Here is a 14238-nt window from a genome sequence, read left to right on the forward strand (position 1 = left end):
GAGCATGCTGAACAAGATTAAGCAGTTAAATCCCATTCATTTTAACCTCTGAGACATAAATTTATTTCTTCCATTGACATCAGTTCTGGATTCATTAACTCCTGGCTGGCAACATGGACTGGCTGGCTAGAACCTTAAAGAGGAACCCTCCACTTTGGTTGGTGACTCCACTTGCAAATGCCATTTTCTTTGAGATGTCCTTTTGGGAACATAGACAGCATCCTTAGCAGCTCACACAGATGAAGGAGGACAAGCAACAGATCCTGACCAAATCTTGGTGGGTCAGCAGCCTTTGCTGCCAGCCAGTTTGCCGGTGCCTTGGCAGCGGCTCTTCATTAAAACCTCATTAATCTTCTCTACATCTCCACTGTGCTCTTGCTAATGGGGAGTATTTGAAAGGGAGCCAAATACATTAATGAAGGTATCATTATTGGCTAATTTAAACAGACACCTTAAGATCTCGTTTTGATTTCCATAGTTCTAAATCATGAGTGTTTGCATTTGCCATAATAGAATGTCGAAGCTGCTTTCTGATGGGCCTCTAAAAAAACAAGCAAATCCATGAGCCAGAGGGTGAAAAATGGTTGAGGGGAGAGATGTCCACCCTTTCAGATGGGTAGAACTTTGGGCTGGTTCTACAGAAATCAGCTTCCACCTGTCCACATACCATGGGTCCTAACTAACCAGTGCTTCAGGCTAATGAAAGTATCTTTCATCAGCATAATGGGGGAGTGAAGCAGTTTTCACTGATCTCCACCCCCACCCTCTCCCATCCAGCACCCCACCACCCACACTTCTCCAAAGGATTCCCCCAACCCCCCTGAGCAGATTTTTGGGGCACGTGGAGATATCACAGGGAAAGGGAAACCACCAAAAAGTGCCTCCCTCCCTGTTCCACCGCACCAAACCCTACACTGGATCTTCCATCACTGCAAAGGGCATCATTGGATACAGCCCCATGTCTAGAACTGAGTGACCCTGCTTTTGTCTTTTTGACCGTGATAGGTTTTTTGTGCACAATGCCATCCGTTGTGCAGAAAAACTCATTGGTCCTGTTTTTCTACAAGTTGTCAATGTGGTGGAAAGGGAAAAAGAGAGAGATAACAGATCCCAACTGTTCAACTTTTGGGATTCTCCCTCCCCATCACCAATGGGGAATCAGGCTGTAGTTAAGTTTGCTGGGTTCTGTTTTTGCAGAAGCTTGTGATGGATTTGGGTAACGCAGACTATGCTGTATGATACCACTGCCTTCACTCTGCCCAGTGACTGAGCTAAGTGTTTTCCCTTTGCAGTGTGTGTGCTGTATACTCAGGGCATAGAGACCAAGCAGTGGAGAGAGGTACGTATCTGCATTTATTTTCATTTTTGACTGAAACAGGTCTGGTTTTAGAAAGATGCTGGGTGATCAAAACCTGCATTTAATTCCACTTTTCTGCCTCCGATGCCTTGGGCAGTATTTGCAAATGATTTCCCTGCTTTGTACCTCTATTTTCTCACCTTTATGGTTCATCTCCTGAAATGCAGGCTTGGTGGGGCCGGCCCACATTACAACCTGCACAGCTTTCCCCTCTATGACATGGAAGACCACTAGGGGGTCTGTATAGGGCCCAGCAAAGCAACATGGATACCGTATATTATTAGTAGGTGTGGTGCAGGCGACATTCCAGCTCTAACCAACTGAGCTTTCCAGGATGCTGTGCTGTCCAGGATTCTATGAACATATAAGTGGAGCCTTTGATGGGTGCAAACAACAAGCAGCCAAAAGCCAGAGAGAGAGAAAAATAAAAGGCAAATGAATACGACTTGCTTCCTGAGTACCCTTACAAGCACATCCTGCTATAGGTATTGGGCCGTTGACTTAGCTGCTGTGAGTGCATGAGATAGCAACTCCATTCTGCCAGCATTAGCCACACAGTGTAACTGAGCAAGTTTCAAGCCCCTAAAGATGCTCAATGAACTATTCTTCTTTTCCTCTCATCCCAGCTAGCCTCCAGGAGAGCCTCCTTTATTTCTTGGTGACTTTCGATGCTATTAACCAGGCATTGGCAAACTCCGGCCTTCCAGATGTTTGGGACTACAATTCACATCATCCCTGACCACTGGTCCTGTTAGCTGGGGATGATGGGAATTGTAGTCCCAAACATCTGGAGGGCCAGACTATCCTTAATAGTATCCTTCTGAAGCGGCTATATCGGAGGTAGTTGGTACTTCTTTGTGGTGGTTCTGGAGCCACTTAGATGGGTGACTCCATAAAGTAGTGCTGGAGGAATATTATTCAGCCCCTTGCTATTGAACATCTGCATGAAACCATGGAGTGGGGTCACCCAGAGTTTTGGAGTGCATTGTCATCAACATGCTGGTGGCACACAGCTCTGCTTATGCTTTTCGTTGCCAAAGGCTGTTTTGGTGGATGCACTGAACTGGTGCCTGCCTGAGATAATAGACTGGATGAGAGCCAGTAAACTGAAGCTCAATCCAAATAAGGCAGAGATACTGTTAATGGGTGGTTCTGCTGTCTGGGTAAGTGGCATTCTCCCAGCTCTGGGTTGGGTTTCACTCCCATTGATGGAGGAGGTTCATAGCTTGGGAACACTTCTGGATCCATTATGGTCTCTGGAGTGGAGGCGCCCTTACCTGGATGCTGGTAACCTGTCTTTAGTAGTATATGCCCTGGTATCCTCATGGTTAGATTACTCTTATTTTTGGGAGTGCCTTTGAAGATGGCTTGGAAACTGCAGCTGCAACAGTTGTTTTGTGGCTAGACTGAGGGTTCAATCATTTAACAACGATTCTACTCTGGCTGCGCTGGCTTCTGGTATGTTTTCAGGTCCACTATGAAGTGCTGCTTTTGACATATAAAGCCATACATGGTTGAGGATCCCAGTACTTTACAAACAACTCTTCCAGCATGAACCTAACCAGACCCATAAGTCAGCATCTGAGGCCCTCCTTGGATGGTCTCGTCTTATAGAAGTATGGGGGGCTATTACAAGAGATGGGGCCTTTTCAGCAATAGCCCCAGACTGAAGGGATGCTGTTTCCAGGAAGGCCCACCTGGCATCGGTGGTATCTCGTTGACACCAGCTCAAGACTTACTTTGACTGTCAAGCATTTGGTTGCTAATTTGTATCCTCTTCGCTGGCTTTGGCTGACGGTTGTTTTAATGGTGATTGATTATATTAATGTTTGTGGGGATGACTGGAGGTTTTAAATTGCTTTTATTTTTATATAATCACTTTTAGTCTCTGATTTCATGTAGTTGTGTATTATTTTCTTATTTATTCCCAATATGCATCACCTTGAGATCTTGGGTGCATATAAGGAGATTATTTTGATATATTTATATAAAATGCATCTCTCTCACTCTCTCCCCCTCCACCCAACCCCCATATATACATACACAAATAAAGACACATCCACATTCATGTGTGTCTTTATACAAGCACATTATCTATATCTATATATCTATCTATATATCTATATCTATATCAAAATGATAGCCTCATTATGTGTGAGAGTCCAGCCAAGGACTGGCCAGTGATGGGGGGAGAAGGAGAGATCCATTGACCTTTATACTAGTCCCCCCTCCCCCCCCACCCCTCATGTGTAGCTCTGCCTGCGGAAGGTTGAATGTGCAATCATGTCCTAATTTTGTACAATGCTGACAAAAACCTAATTAATCCTAATTTAAAGCATTCATATCCCCCTCAGTTATCTTTTATAATCACAACTTTCATTAGAGAAGATTGCAATAAATTACACATGGTTAAGCTTAATTTCATTTTCAGATTTTGATTAAGGCGGATGATTCAGAGATATATTTATGCTTATAAAATAAGAAGGTACATTTTACATTAATATGCACTTTAATTGTTGACTGTTGAATGAACAAATGTGGTTTTGGTTTGTCATTTACTCTGTGTGTGTGCTTTTAGGAAGTTATACAAGACAGTCCAGTCTTGGGAAACCAAAACTAGAAATTAGAATCATACCAGCAAACCACAATGCATATCTCTAGCAGTGGGAAAAGACAGAGCTCAAAGAAATGTAGCAAAAGGTACAGCTGAGCTGGAAAATCCTCAGAGAGGCTTCTCTACTGGGAGGAGAAAAAAAATCAGAGGATAAGGGAAGGAAAAACTAAAAATGTAAGGGGCAAGCTGGGCCTATTGCAGTGGAGGCTGGTCCAATCGGGTGAATAAGGTATTGCCACACTGAAACCACCCTGCCCTCAGTCAGCTCCATGGGTGCTTGCTTAGAACTTGCAGGATGTACCAAACTGCATTTAGTCCCCTCTCTGTAATAAGCGACTTTCCTCAGCTTAATCCAGTGCACTAACAAGACTGAGACGCTACAGCAAGACTGCCTGAGGTCGGGCATTATGGAGCTGCTACTTGGGTCCAAAGCTCATAAATCACCAGGTAAATAAAGCTGTGGAGCAGAATCCCATCTAGCCAATGCCTGAAGTCAACGGTTGCCTACCCAGGGTGGTGTAGCGTCTAGGGATAGCTGTGGTGCCAATATGCAGAAGTCATTTCTTGGAAAAAAAGCAATTATTCTTGGCAGGAAGATTCTAGCAATTAGTTTTAGGCAGCCAAGTCCTAATTGAGTGTACCCAGCAACACATGCAAATATTTAGGTACAAACAAATGAGAAGTATACATACAAGGAGGAGTCAATATTGTGATACATTCTTGGCAATATGGCTCAGGATATTCTAACCTTGTTTGTTCCCTAGTATAGTAGCACTGATAGTTATCACACATAGACATTCCCTTCCACACATCTGCATGCAGGCAGTAGGACCCCCGTATCAAAAGCCACCACATCTGTAAAAAGGGGTCGTTTAAAATGCAGCTGCAGAGCGCTGACCTGCCTGTCTGCATTTACAATACAAACAAGATCCTCATTTATTTGTAATACTGCAGAACCTGCTTTTGTTGGGCTAAAGGAAGGTTCATAGGACATTCTCATAATACTTACTGCCTGAGCTGCTGTTGTAAGAGGAGCTTGGCAGTTGTTTCTCCATGGCAATTAACCTCTCAGCTCTCGCTGGGCGCCTGCTTAGTAAGGGGTCAGCTGGCCTCAGGGCAGGGCAGCTTTATATCCGTGCTGTGAGCCATGATTGTGTGCAGGGAGGTTTGTGCAGAGAGATCTTGGGAGAAGTGCGGTATAGCAAGGGTAGCAACATGGTGCCCGGCAGATGTTGTTTCGCTCCATCTGCCATTAGCCCTGACCAACATAACCAGCCGTCAGGGATGATGGGTGTCCTAGCAACACCTGGGGGAGCCACTTTGGCGATCCATGCTCTATAGGTTGTTGGTGTGTGTCTTTTTTGGAGAATTTACTATTGCTGGACAGTGGAAGATCAAATCTCCCATTTGGCTTTCCTGCCCACCCCATGCATTCAGCTGGAGAAGAGGCACTGCTGCCTGCGTTGACTAAGGCATGCTGGGCGGAAACAAGGGAACAGGCCTTCTCCACAGCAAGCCCCTGAATGTGGAACATAATTATTTAAACATTTGAATATGCATAAAGCAGTGTGGGATGACATCAATGAGCAGACATGGGAAAGATTGCTAGACTGGTTTAATTGTCTCAGCATAGAATTCAAACCCATTCAATTTGACGCCCCAAGGAAAGGAAAACTTGGAAAAGGGAAAAAAAAGGAAAGATAAAATCCCATTCTTTCTTATATTTACTTGCATTTGGAGGATTCCACCCCACTCCTCCAGACTTGAGTGTCTCTGGTCTGTAAAAGACAGTTATTGTTTAACATATATTGCCACTTTAACACACTACCTGTGCTTGAAACTTACATTCCAAAGCAGTTACATGCATCAGGCTGCTGCTGAAAGTATATTCCTCTCCACAGAGTCAGTGCTTGAATTACAGAGGGTGTGTGTGAGACTATCATTTTTGAATTATTGAGGGGACTTCTACCCCACTACCAGCATGTACTGGGCTGAGAGCAGATGGACATTAAGTGCACCATTGCACACTAGAATCAATTGGTTGATTATGATGCTTTGTTCGAAGTCTATCCACTCTGAAGTGAACTTATGTGAGGGCAAGTGTTACATGACCCCATTCAGTGAAAGTGTATAGTGGGGAGAGAAAGTCGCTGTTTTGGAAAGTCTGGTTTGACCATATGAGCACCACAACATTAAGTTTTATGTGTTTCCCAGGAACTACCTGGGAAGAGGGATTGATTGTTAAAGCACGTTTGGAATGGTAGCTCTGGGAGGGGAATAGGGGTCTCCTTACAACTCTCAGCACCTTTAACAAACTACAGTTCCCAGGATTTTTGGGTGGAAGCCTTGACTGTTTAAAGTGGTATGATACTGCTTTGAATACGTAGTGCAGATGGGGCCAGAGTAGAAGGAAAGACCAGTCTAGTCTTCAGCCTAAACCTGACCCCAAGCAACACGGCACCCATGAGTGTCCTGTTGAGGACCATAGATCTACTGCAGTGGTTTTTAACCAGTGTGCCATGGCACCCTGGGGTGCCTTGGCCAGGGGTGTCATGGGCAACACTGTCCCTCATCCTTCCCTCCCTCCTCTGATGCCCTCTTGTGTCCCTGCCTACAAGCTCCACAGGTGAATGGTGCCTCTGGGGCTGGCCGGGGGTGCTGGTTGCCAGGAGCTGAGGCTGCCCTGGAGTAAGCATGCAAGTGGGAGTAGCACAGCCAGTCAGTCTGTCAGCCCTTGCTGTTGGGAATGGACAGACTATTCCCCCCTGTGGTGAGATGCATTGTATTTCTTTTTCAATAAAACATTACTTCTAAATTTGTGCTTATGAATAGAAATGAATGTAGATCTGTATCCTCTTTTGTACTCAGTTTTGCTGATGCATTTCCTCTTTCTTGGAGTTGTAGCCACCCTAGTTAACTTACTAGTTCCACAAGGGAGCCACAACTTCCCATTCCTTCCATAGAGCCTTTGATGGAGAAAGGAAGGACCACTCAATCCCTTCTTTTGCAGTCTGGCAATAAAAAGATCCTGGAGGGTTTGTGTGTGTGTGTGTGTGTGCGTGCTGTCAGAGCAAGTTGCTCATTTTGCTGTGATAACATTGCAAATCTTGGTCAAACATTTCACTGCCTGACAGTCAGGTTTTGTTTTGTTTTGTTTATTTTATTTATTTTATTTTATTAATATCAAGAGAATTCTCAGATTTCTAAGCAGTTGTTCAATCCTAACTGTTAGTTAGGATTTATGTTGAATGTTTGGGCGAATTCAGTTCAGATGACCATCATATCTACTACCGTGGGCAAGAAACCCATAAAAGAAATGGAGTGGCCCTCATAGTCAACAAAAGAGTGGCAAAAGCTGTACTGGGATGCACTTTCAAAAATGATAGAATGATCTTGATACGAATCCAAGGCAGACCTTTTAACATCACAGTAATCCACGTTTATGCACCAACCACTGGTGCTGAAGAAACTGAAATTGACCAATTTTATGAAGACTTAACAACACCTTATAGAAATGACACCAAAGAAGGATGTTCTTCTCATTAGAGGGGATTGGAATGCTAAAGTAGGGAGTCAAGAGATAAAAGGAACAACTGGCAAGTTTGGCCTTGGAGGTCAAAACGAAGCAGGGCAAAGGCTAATAGAGTTCTGCCAAGAGAACAATCTGGTCATCACAAACACTCTTTTCCAACAACACAAGAGACGACTCTACACATGGACATCGCCAGATGGGCATCATCGAAATCAGATTGATTATATTCTCTGCAGCCAAAGATGGAGAAGCTCTATACAGTCAGCAAAAACAAGACCTGGAGCTGACTGTGGCTGATCATCAGCTTCTTATAGCAAAATTCAAGCTTAAACTGAAGAAAGTAGGAAAAACCACTGGGCCGGCAAGATGCAATCTAAGTCAAATCCCTTATGAATACACAGTGGAAGTGAGGAACAGGTTTAAGGATTTAGATTTGGTGGACAGAGTACCTGAAGAATTATGGATGGAGGCTCGTAACATTATACAGGAGGTAGCAACTAAAACCCAATGAAAAGGAAATGCAAGAAAGCAAAGTGGCTGTCCAACGAGGCCTTACAAATAGCGGGGGAGAGAAGGCAAGCAAAATGTGAGGGAGATAGTGAAAATAGTGAAAGATACAGGAAATTGAATGCAGATTTCCAAAAAATAGCAAGGAGAGACAAGAAGGCCTTCTTAAACGAGCAATGCAAAGAAATAGAGGAAAACAACAGAATGGGAAGAACCAGAGATCTGTTCAAGAAAATTGGAGATAAGAAATTTTAAAAGATGATGCTGTTAAGGTGCTACACTCAATATGCCGGCAAGTTTGGAAAACTCAGCAGTGGCCAGAGGATTGGAGAAGATCAGTCTACATCCCAATCCCAATGAAGGGCAGTGCCAAAGAATGCTCCAACTACTGCACAATTGCACTCATTTCATACGCTAGCAAGGTTATGCTTAAAATTCCACAAGGCAGGCTTAAGCAATATGTGGACCCAGAACTCCCAGAAGTGCAAGCTGGATTTCGAAGGGGCAGAGGAACCAGAGACCAAATTGCAAACATGGATTATGGAGAAAGCTAGAGAGTCCCAGAGAGACATCTACTTCTGCTTCATTGACTATGCAAAAGCCTTTGACTGTGTCGACCACTGCAAACTATGGCAAGTTCTTAAAAAATGGGAGTGCCTGATCACCTCATCTGTCTCCTGAGAAATCTCTATATGGGACAAGAAGCTACAGTTAGAACTGGATATGGAACAACTGATTGGTTCAAAATTGGGAAAGGAGTACGGCAAGGCTGTATATTTTCTCCCTGCTTATTTAACTTATATGCAGAATTCATCATGCGAAAGGCTGGGCTGGATGAATCGCAAGCCGGAATTAAGATCGCCGGAAGAAACATCAGCAACCTCAGATATGCAGATGTCAGTAGCTGGATGGCAGAAAGTGAGGAGGAATTAAAGAACCTTTTAATGACGGTGAAAGAGGAGAGCGCAAAATATGGTCTGAAGCTCAACATCAAAAAAACGAAGATCATGGCCACCTCCTGGCAAATAAAAGGGGAAGAAATGGAGGCAGTGAGAGATTTTACTTTCTTGGGCTCCATGATCACTGCAGATGGCGACAGCAGTCACGAAATTAAAATACGCCTGCTCCTTGGGAGAAAGGCAATGGCAAACCTGGACAGCATCTTAAAAAGCGGAGACATCACCTTGCCAACAAAGGTCCGTATAGTTAAAGCCATGGTTTTCCCAGTAGTGATGTATGGAAGTGAGAGCTGGACCATCAAGAAGGCTGATCGCCGAAGAATTGATGCTTTTGAATTATGGTGCTGGAGGAGACTCTTGAGAGTCCCATGGACTGCAAGAAGATCAAACCTATCCATTCTGAAGTGCTTACTGGAGCACTCGTGAAGCTGAGGCTCCAATACTTTGGCCACCTCATGAGAAGAGAAGACTCCCTGGAAAAGACCCTGATGTTGGGAAAGATGGAGGGCACAAGAAGAACGGGACGACAGAGGATGAGATGGTTGGACAGTGTTCTCGAAGCTACAAACATGAGTCTGACCAAACTGCGGGAGGCAGTGGAAGACAGGAGTGCCTGGCGTGCTCTGGTCTATGGGGTCACGAAGAGTCGGACACAACTAAACGACTAAACAACAACAATAACTGTTAGTTCTTTGGATCAGGAGCTCTGTTTAGAGAATATTGGGCAAGTAAAATGGGGAGCCCAAATTAGCTCTTTGTGATGCTGTCCATGGTATTGAACCTAAACTAAAAAGGAAGCTCCCAAACTAAAAAGGAAGAGGTCTGGCATCTCTCTGAAGATGGCATTTGTATCACCCAAATCAGTGTCGTGAGCTGCATAATTGCCGAATCAACACCATGGGCTGTTGTTTGTGAAAGTGAAGAGAGGGAGGCTTATCGAGAGCTCCTGTAGTAATTAACAGGGTGAATTGTGCGCCAAAAAGTCATTGGTGCAAATCCCACTGCAGTCATGAATTCCCTGGGTGGGCACAGCAAGTCACCACCTCTCAAGGCTCACTCCCCTCCAACCCAGCAGTAATATGAGGATAATAATATTGGCCTGTTTTACTGCATTGCTGATGGGATGTGCTCAAAGTGCTTTGGGCACCTAGGAAACATTCTATATAGATACTTAGAATGCAAGTGTATGGATTTCTACTCAGAAGTAAGTCCCATTGAATTCAATGAAACTTATTCCCTGGTAGGACTGCAGCTTAGGCATTCATGCATCTTGAAGGAAAAAATAAAAGAGAAGAGAAGAATGACAAGCAAACTAGAAAATGTCACTTTTAATTATTTAGTTTTTATATATAAGAAATTACAAAATTAAATCATGAAACTATTCTTTAATGGATGTACTTTCTCTCTCTCTCTCTCTCTCTCTCTCTCTCTCTCTCTCTCTCTCCTGAAGCTGCAGGGGGCTGAGTGGGAAAATTGCCTGGAAGTTTGTATAATTTCCCATGAGAAGATGTTTGACTGTGCTGCTGTAATGACTTGTGTGGGGTGCAAAATTCTTCTTTGCTTGTTTGAGTTTGCGATTTCTTTTTCTTTTTTTAGTCTTCATTAAAATTCATTAGCATTTTAGTGGAAATTTCTCCTAATATGCTGAATTTTGCCTGATATATGCATAATCCCCCCTAAAATAATGATTTTTTGTATGTTTCAATTAATATATGTATTTTAATGGACACTTTATGCCAGTATGTGCATTTGTCTACATATTGCTTGGTTGGATAACTGCATCGCAAAATTCAGAGAAGTGTGAATTTCAAAGGATGTCTGTTCTGGAAAGTATGCCTTCCCTTTAAATGCAATCTCAGCTGAATGTATCACTAATCCTCTATTATTGCATCAGGGACATGTTGTTGGATATGCCCACAAAAAACCACAAGCCTGGAGGGGCCATTAAGGTTATAGTGTGATGCTTCCTGCAGGGAGGAGGTTTGCTGCCACAGGAAAACTAGGGAAAAGACTTGACTTCTCTTTGCCGCACTAGTTTTCTGCCTTCAGGTGTGTGTATGGCAGGAAAACATTTGGATTTCTGGCTCCTGACATGCCAACTAATGTTCTACTATCCAGAAAAAAGAGTTTCCTCTTGATTCTACTGCCTGTATAAGCCAATCAAAAGCATGTGAGTTGAAGCATGATAAACAACTCTTATTGAAACCATCTTGTACCTATTGGTATTTCCCTTGGGCTCACTCTTACACTTTTTGAGTCATAAAATATACATTGTCCCATTGGACGATGTTGAAATTTGTTTGCTTGCTTACACTGAGCTGTCTTGATTTCTCCCCTAAGATGGGGACCTGGTCCATTTCACGATTCTGTCGAGGTTCAAAGTCCCCTTGGTGTGAAATAACTTTTAAGTTCAGAGTTGACTTTAATTATTAAAAGCAGGCTCCATGCCTATCAACTCATCTGCTGCTTCCCAGAACATTTTATGGCATTCTGTGTTATTGCACAATGGACACAAATTAGCACAATGAAGTGGTGGTTAATACTGCCACTCATCACAGATAATTGTTCCCTGAAGCACTGCCCCATATCTGGAGATAATATTTGAGGCTATCTTTGGCCTCCTGTATTATATCTCCACTGCCGTACAGCTGCAAGGCTAGCATTCCCCAGCTCCTACCTATCCACCCATCATCCACATCTCACCTCCCAGTGGAGGCAGTAAAGAAGCATGGGGGGGGGGAATGTGCAAAAGACAGTAACCATCATGGGATGATGTGGAGGATAAAGTAGGAAATGGGTCCTGTTCAGTGCTTGAGCAAATGTTGCTAGGGGTTGAAACAGCTCAACTGTCAGAGCAGCCACTCAGGACTCAAGAAGAAAGAGCTCTGATTCTGGCATCACCAGTCATTTGGGATGGTATCTTCGTATTTTCTGCTCTTCTGTGATTGCGAGCATGAAGCTGGTATGGGGTGCAAGAGGGAGCATCAGGAAGCTTTGGTTTCTTTCTAGCTCCTGAATAAAGACTTGGAAGGGTGCTTCCCCAATCTTATCTCAGAAGTGTGGGGGGTGGAAGAACAGGATTTTCAGTGCTCAGGCATGAGAGCGGTGAATAGTTGTAAGAGGCCGTATTTATACCTGTAGCAGTATCAACTTTATCTTCGGTAATGTCACTTCAGGCTGGACAAGGAGGTCTGCATGTCTGATTCCTCCCTGGCCCCTGCCAAAACCTTCTTGCATGTAAAGAAATTAAACATGGGATGCGGGTGGTGCTGTGGGTTAAACCACAGAGCCTAGGACTTGCCAATCAGAAGGTCGGCGGTTTGAATCCCCGCGACGGGGTGAGCTCCCGTTGCTCAGTCCCTGCTCCTGCCAACCTAGCAGTTCGAAAGCACGTCAAAGTGCAAGTAGATAAATAGGTACCGCTCTGGCAGGAATGTAAACGCGTTTCCATGTGCTGCTCTGGTTCACCAGAAAGTGGCTTAGTCATGCTGGCCACATGACCCGGAAGCTGTAAGCTGGCCCCCTTGGCCAATAAAGCGAGATGAGCACCTCGGCCGCGACTAGACCTAATGGTCAGGGGTCCCTTTACCTTTATGCTCTACCTCTGCTGTCAGGGCTGGCACAGTGAGGCAATTGCCTTAGGCAGAAGGCTGGGGACAGCTGGAAGGGGTGGCAGAACTGTGCCTTGAGGAGTGTGCTACTTTCTGCCTCCTGTGTTTGTCGCTTGTCGCCTGCCTCCTCCTGTTCCTCCACCTCTGCCTCTCTGCTGCTGCCTGCTCATCTTCAGCCTCCTTCAGCTTGCCTGGGCTTCTGTGGGCCACTTCCAATCACCTCAGGCAGAGACAACAGTGGAGGGGGCGGTGGCAGTGGAGGAGGAGGTGGGGAGGGTGCCATTTTCTGTTTGGCTTAAGTGAAAAAACTTCCTGGGCTGGTGCTCTCAGAGGTAGTATGCCTCTAAATACCAAGGGGACGTGAGTGGCACTGTGGTCTAAACCAATGAGCCTCTTGGGCTTGCTGATCAGAAGGTTGGCGGTTCAAATCCCCGCGACGGAGTGAGCTCCCGTTGCTCTGTCCCAGCTCCTGCCAACCTAGCAGTTTGGAAGCACGCCAGTGCAAGTAGATAAATAGGTACCACTGCAGTGAGAAGGTAAACGGCATTTCCATGCACTCTGGCTTCTGTCACAGTCCTCTGTGCGCCAGTAGCGGTTTAGTCATGCTGGCCACATGACCCAGAAAACTGTCTGTGGACAAACGCCGGCTCCCTCGGCCTGAAAGCGAGATGAGTGCAACAACCCCATAATCGCCTTTGACTGGACTTAACCGTCCAGGGGTCCTTTACCTTTTACCTGCCTCTAAATACCACTTGCTGGGAATCACAGGTGAGCAGAGTGCTGTTTCTCTCATGTCCAGCTTGCAGACTCCTCACAAGCATCTGGTCAGCCACTGTGACAACAGGATGCTGCACTAGATGGCTTGACCCAACAGGCCTGTCTTATCTTCTTATTTCCCCAAGTAGCTTTGCCAATAGTGCAATTCCCGAATCTCTCCTGAATTCCTTTTTTTTAAAAAATGGCATTAAGAAACGTTCAGTTTGAAAACACCTTGATGTCTCTGCTTTCTCAAAAAGAGCAGATGCTCAGTCTGTGACGAGGTGGCCCTCTGGGCAAATTGCGAGAATTATTCCACATTATTATTTTAAGCTCTGGCATCAGTCCGTCTCCCTGGTTAACATAACAGATGCATCCTGAGAGTGACTCAGACAAAGAGGTCCCGTTCGCCACCTCTGCCTGGCAAGCGTACCAACTATATGGGAATTAGTTTTAATTATATATTGTGCTTAGCTCCTTCAGTCAACAAAATGTAAATATTTTGAGCAGGCAAGCATGGATTTATTTATGCTAAACCTTGTGGCGATGAGATGGAAGGAAAGTGCAACTTTTCATGATCAGAGATGTCGGCCTTTGCTCTGTTCACCATGATTCTTTTTATCCAGGGCAGAGCAGGGCAGGTGCTCCCTCTGGGGGAGCAACGCTCTGTGTTGACCCTGTTTACCTCTGCTGAAAGCTGAGGTTGAGGAATGGGAGCCCTTGGGCAAGAGAAATTCACAGTCAGAAATGTGTGTTTTCCTAGTTTCCTTTGTCATAATAATTCTTACTTCCACAGGATTCTCACTGTATCATGTAATCTCTTTCTTATCAATAGAGTAACTTTTTTGCCTAAATTTCACACTTTGCCTTACAGAAAGAGAGTGAAAGAAATGAACCGTAAG

The 14238-nt window shown here is 44.6% G+C and overlaps 1 protein-coding gene across 4 annotated transcripts in view; it reads left to right on the forward strand.

Moving 5' to 3' along the window:
- The window catches only part of CPNE5 (copine 5), a 129314-nt gene that overhangs the window by 32182 nt on the left and 82894 nt on the right, over positions 1-14238 (forward strand). For all 4 annotated transcript variants that reach the window (XR_014512561.1, XR_014512562.1, XM_083445764.1 and 1 more), the window contains exon 3: positions 1293-1339. Coding sequence is in view for 2 of the 4 variants with exons in the window: in XM_083445764.1 (XP_083301890.1) it covers positions 1293-1339 (47 nt within the window). In the remaining 2 variants the exon portion in view is untranslated. The remainder of the gene's footprint in view (positions 1-1292; positions 1340-14238) is intronic.

Source organism: Podarcis tiliguerta (genome assembly GCF_965153285.1).
Source record: "Podarcis tiliguerta genome assembly, chromosome: 6".
NCBI classification, from domain to species: Eukaryota; Metazoa; Chordata; class Lepidosauria; order Squamata; family Lacertidae; genus Podarcis; species Podarcis tiliguerta.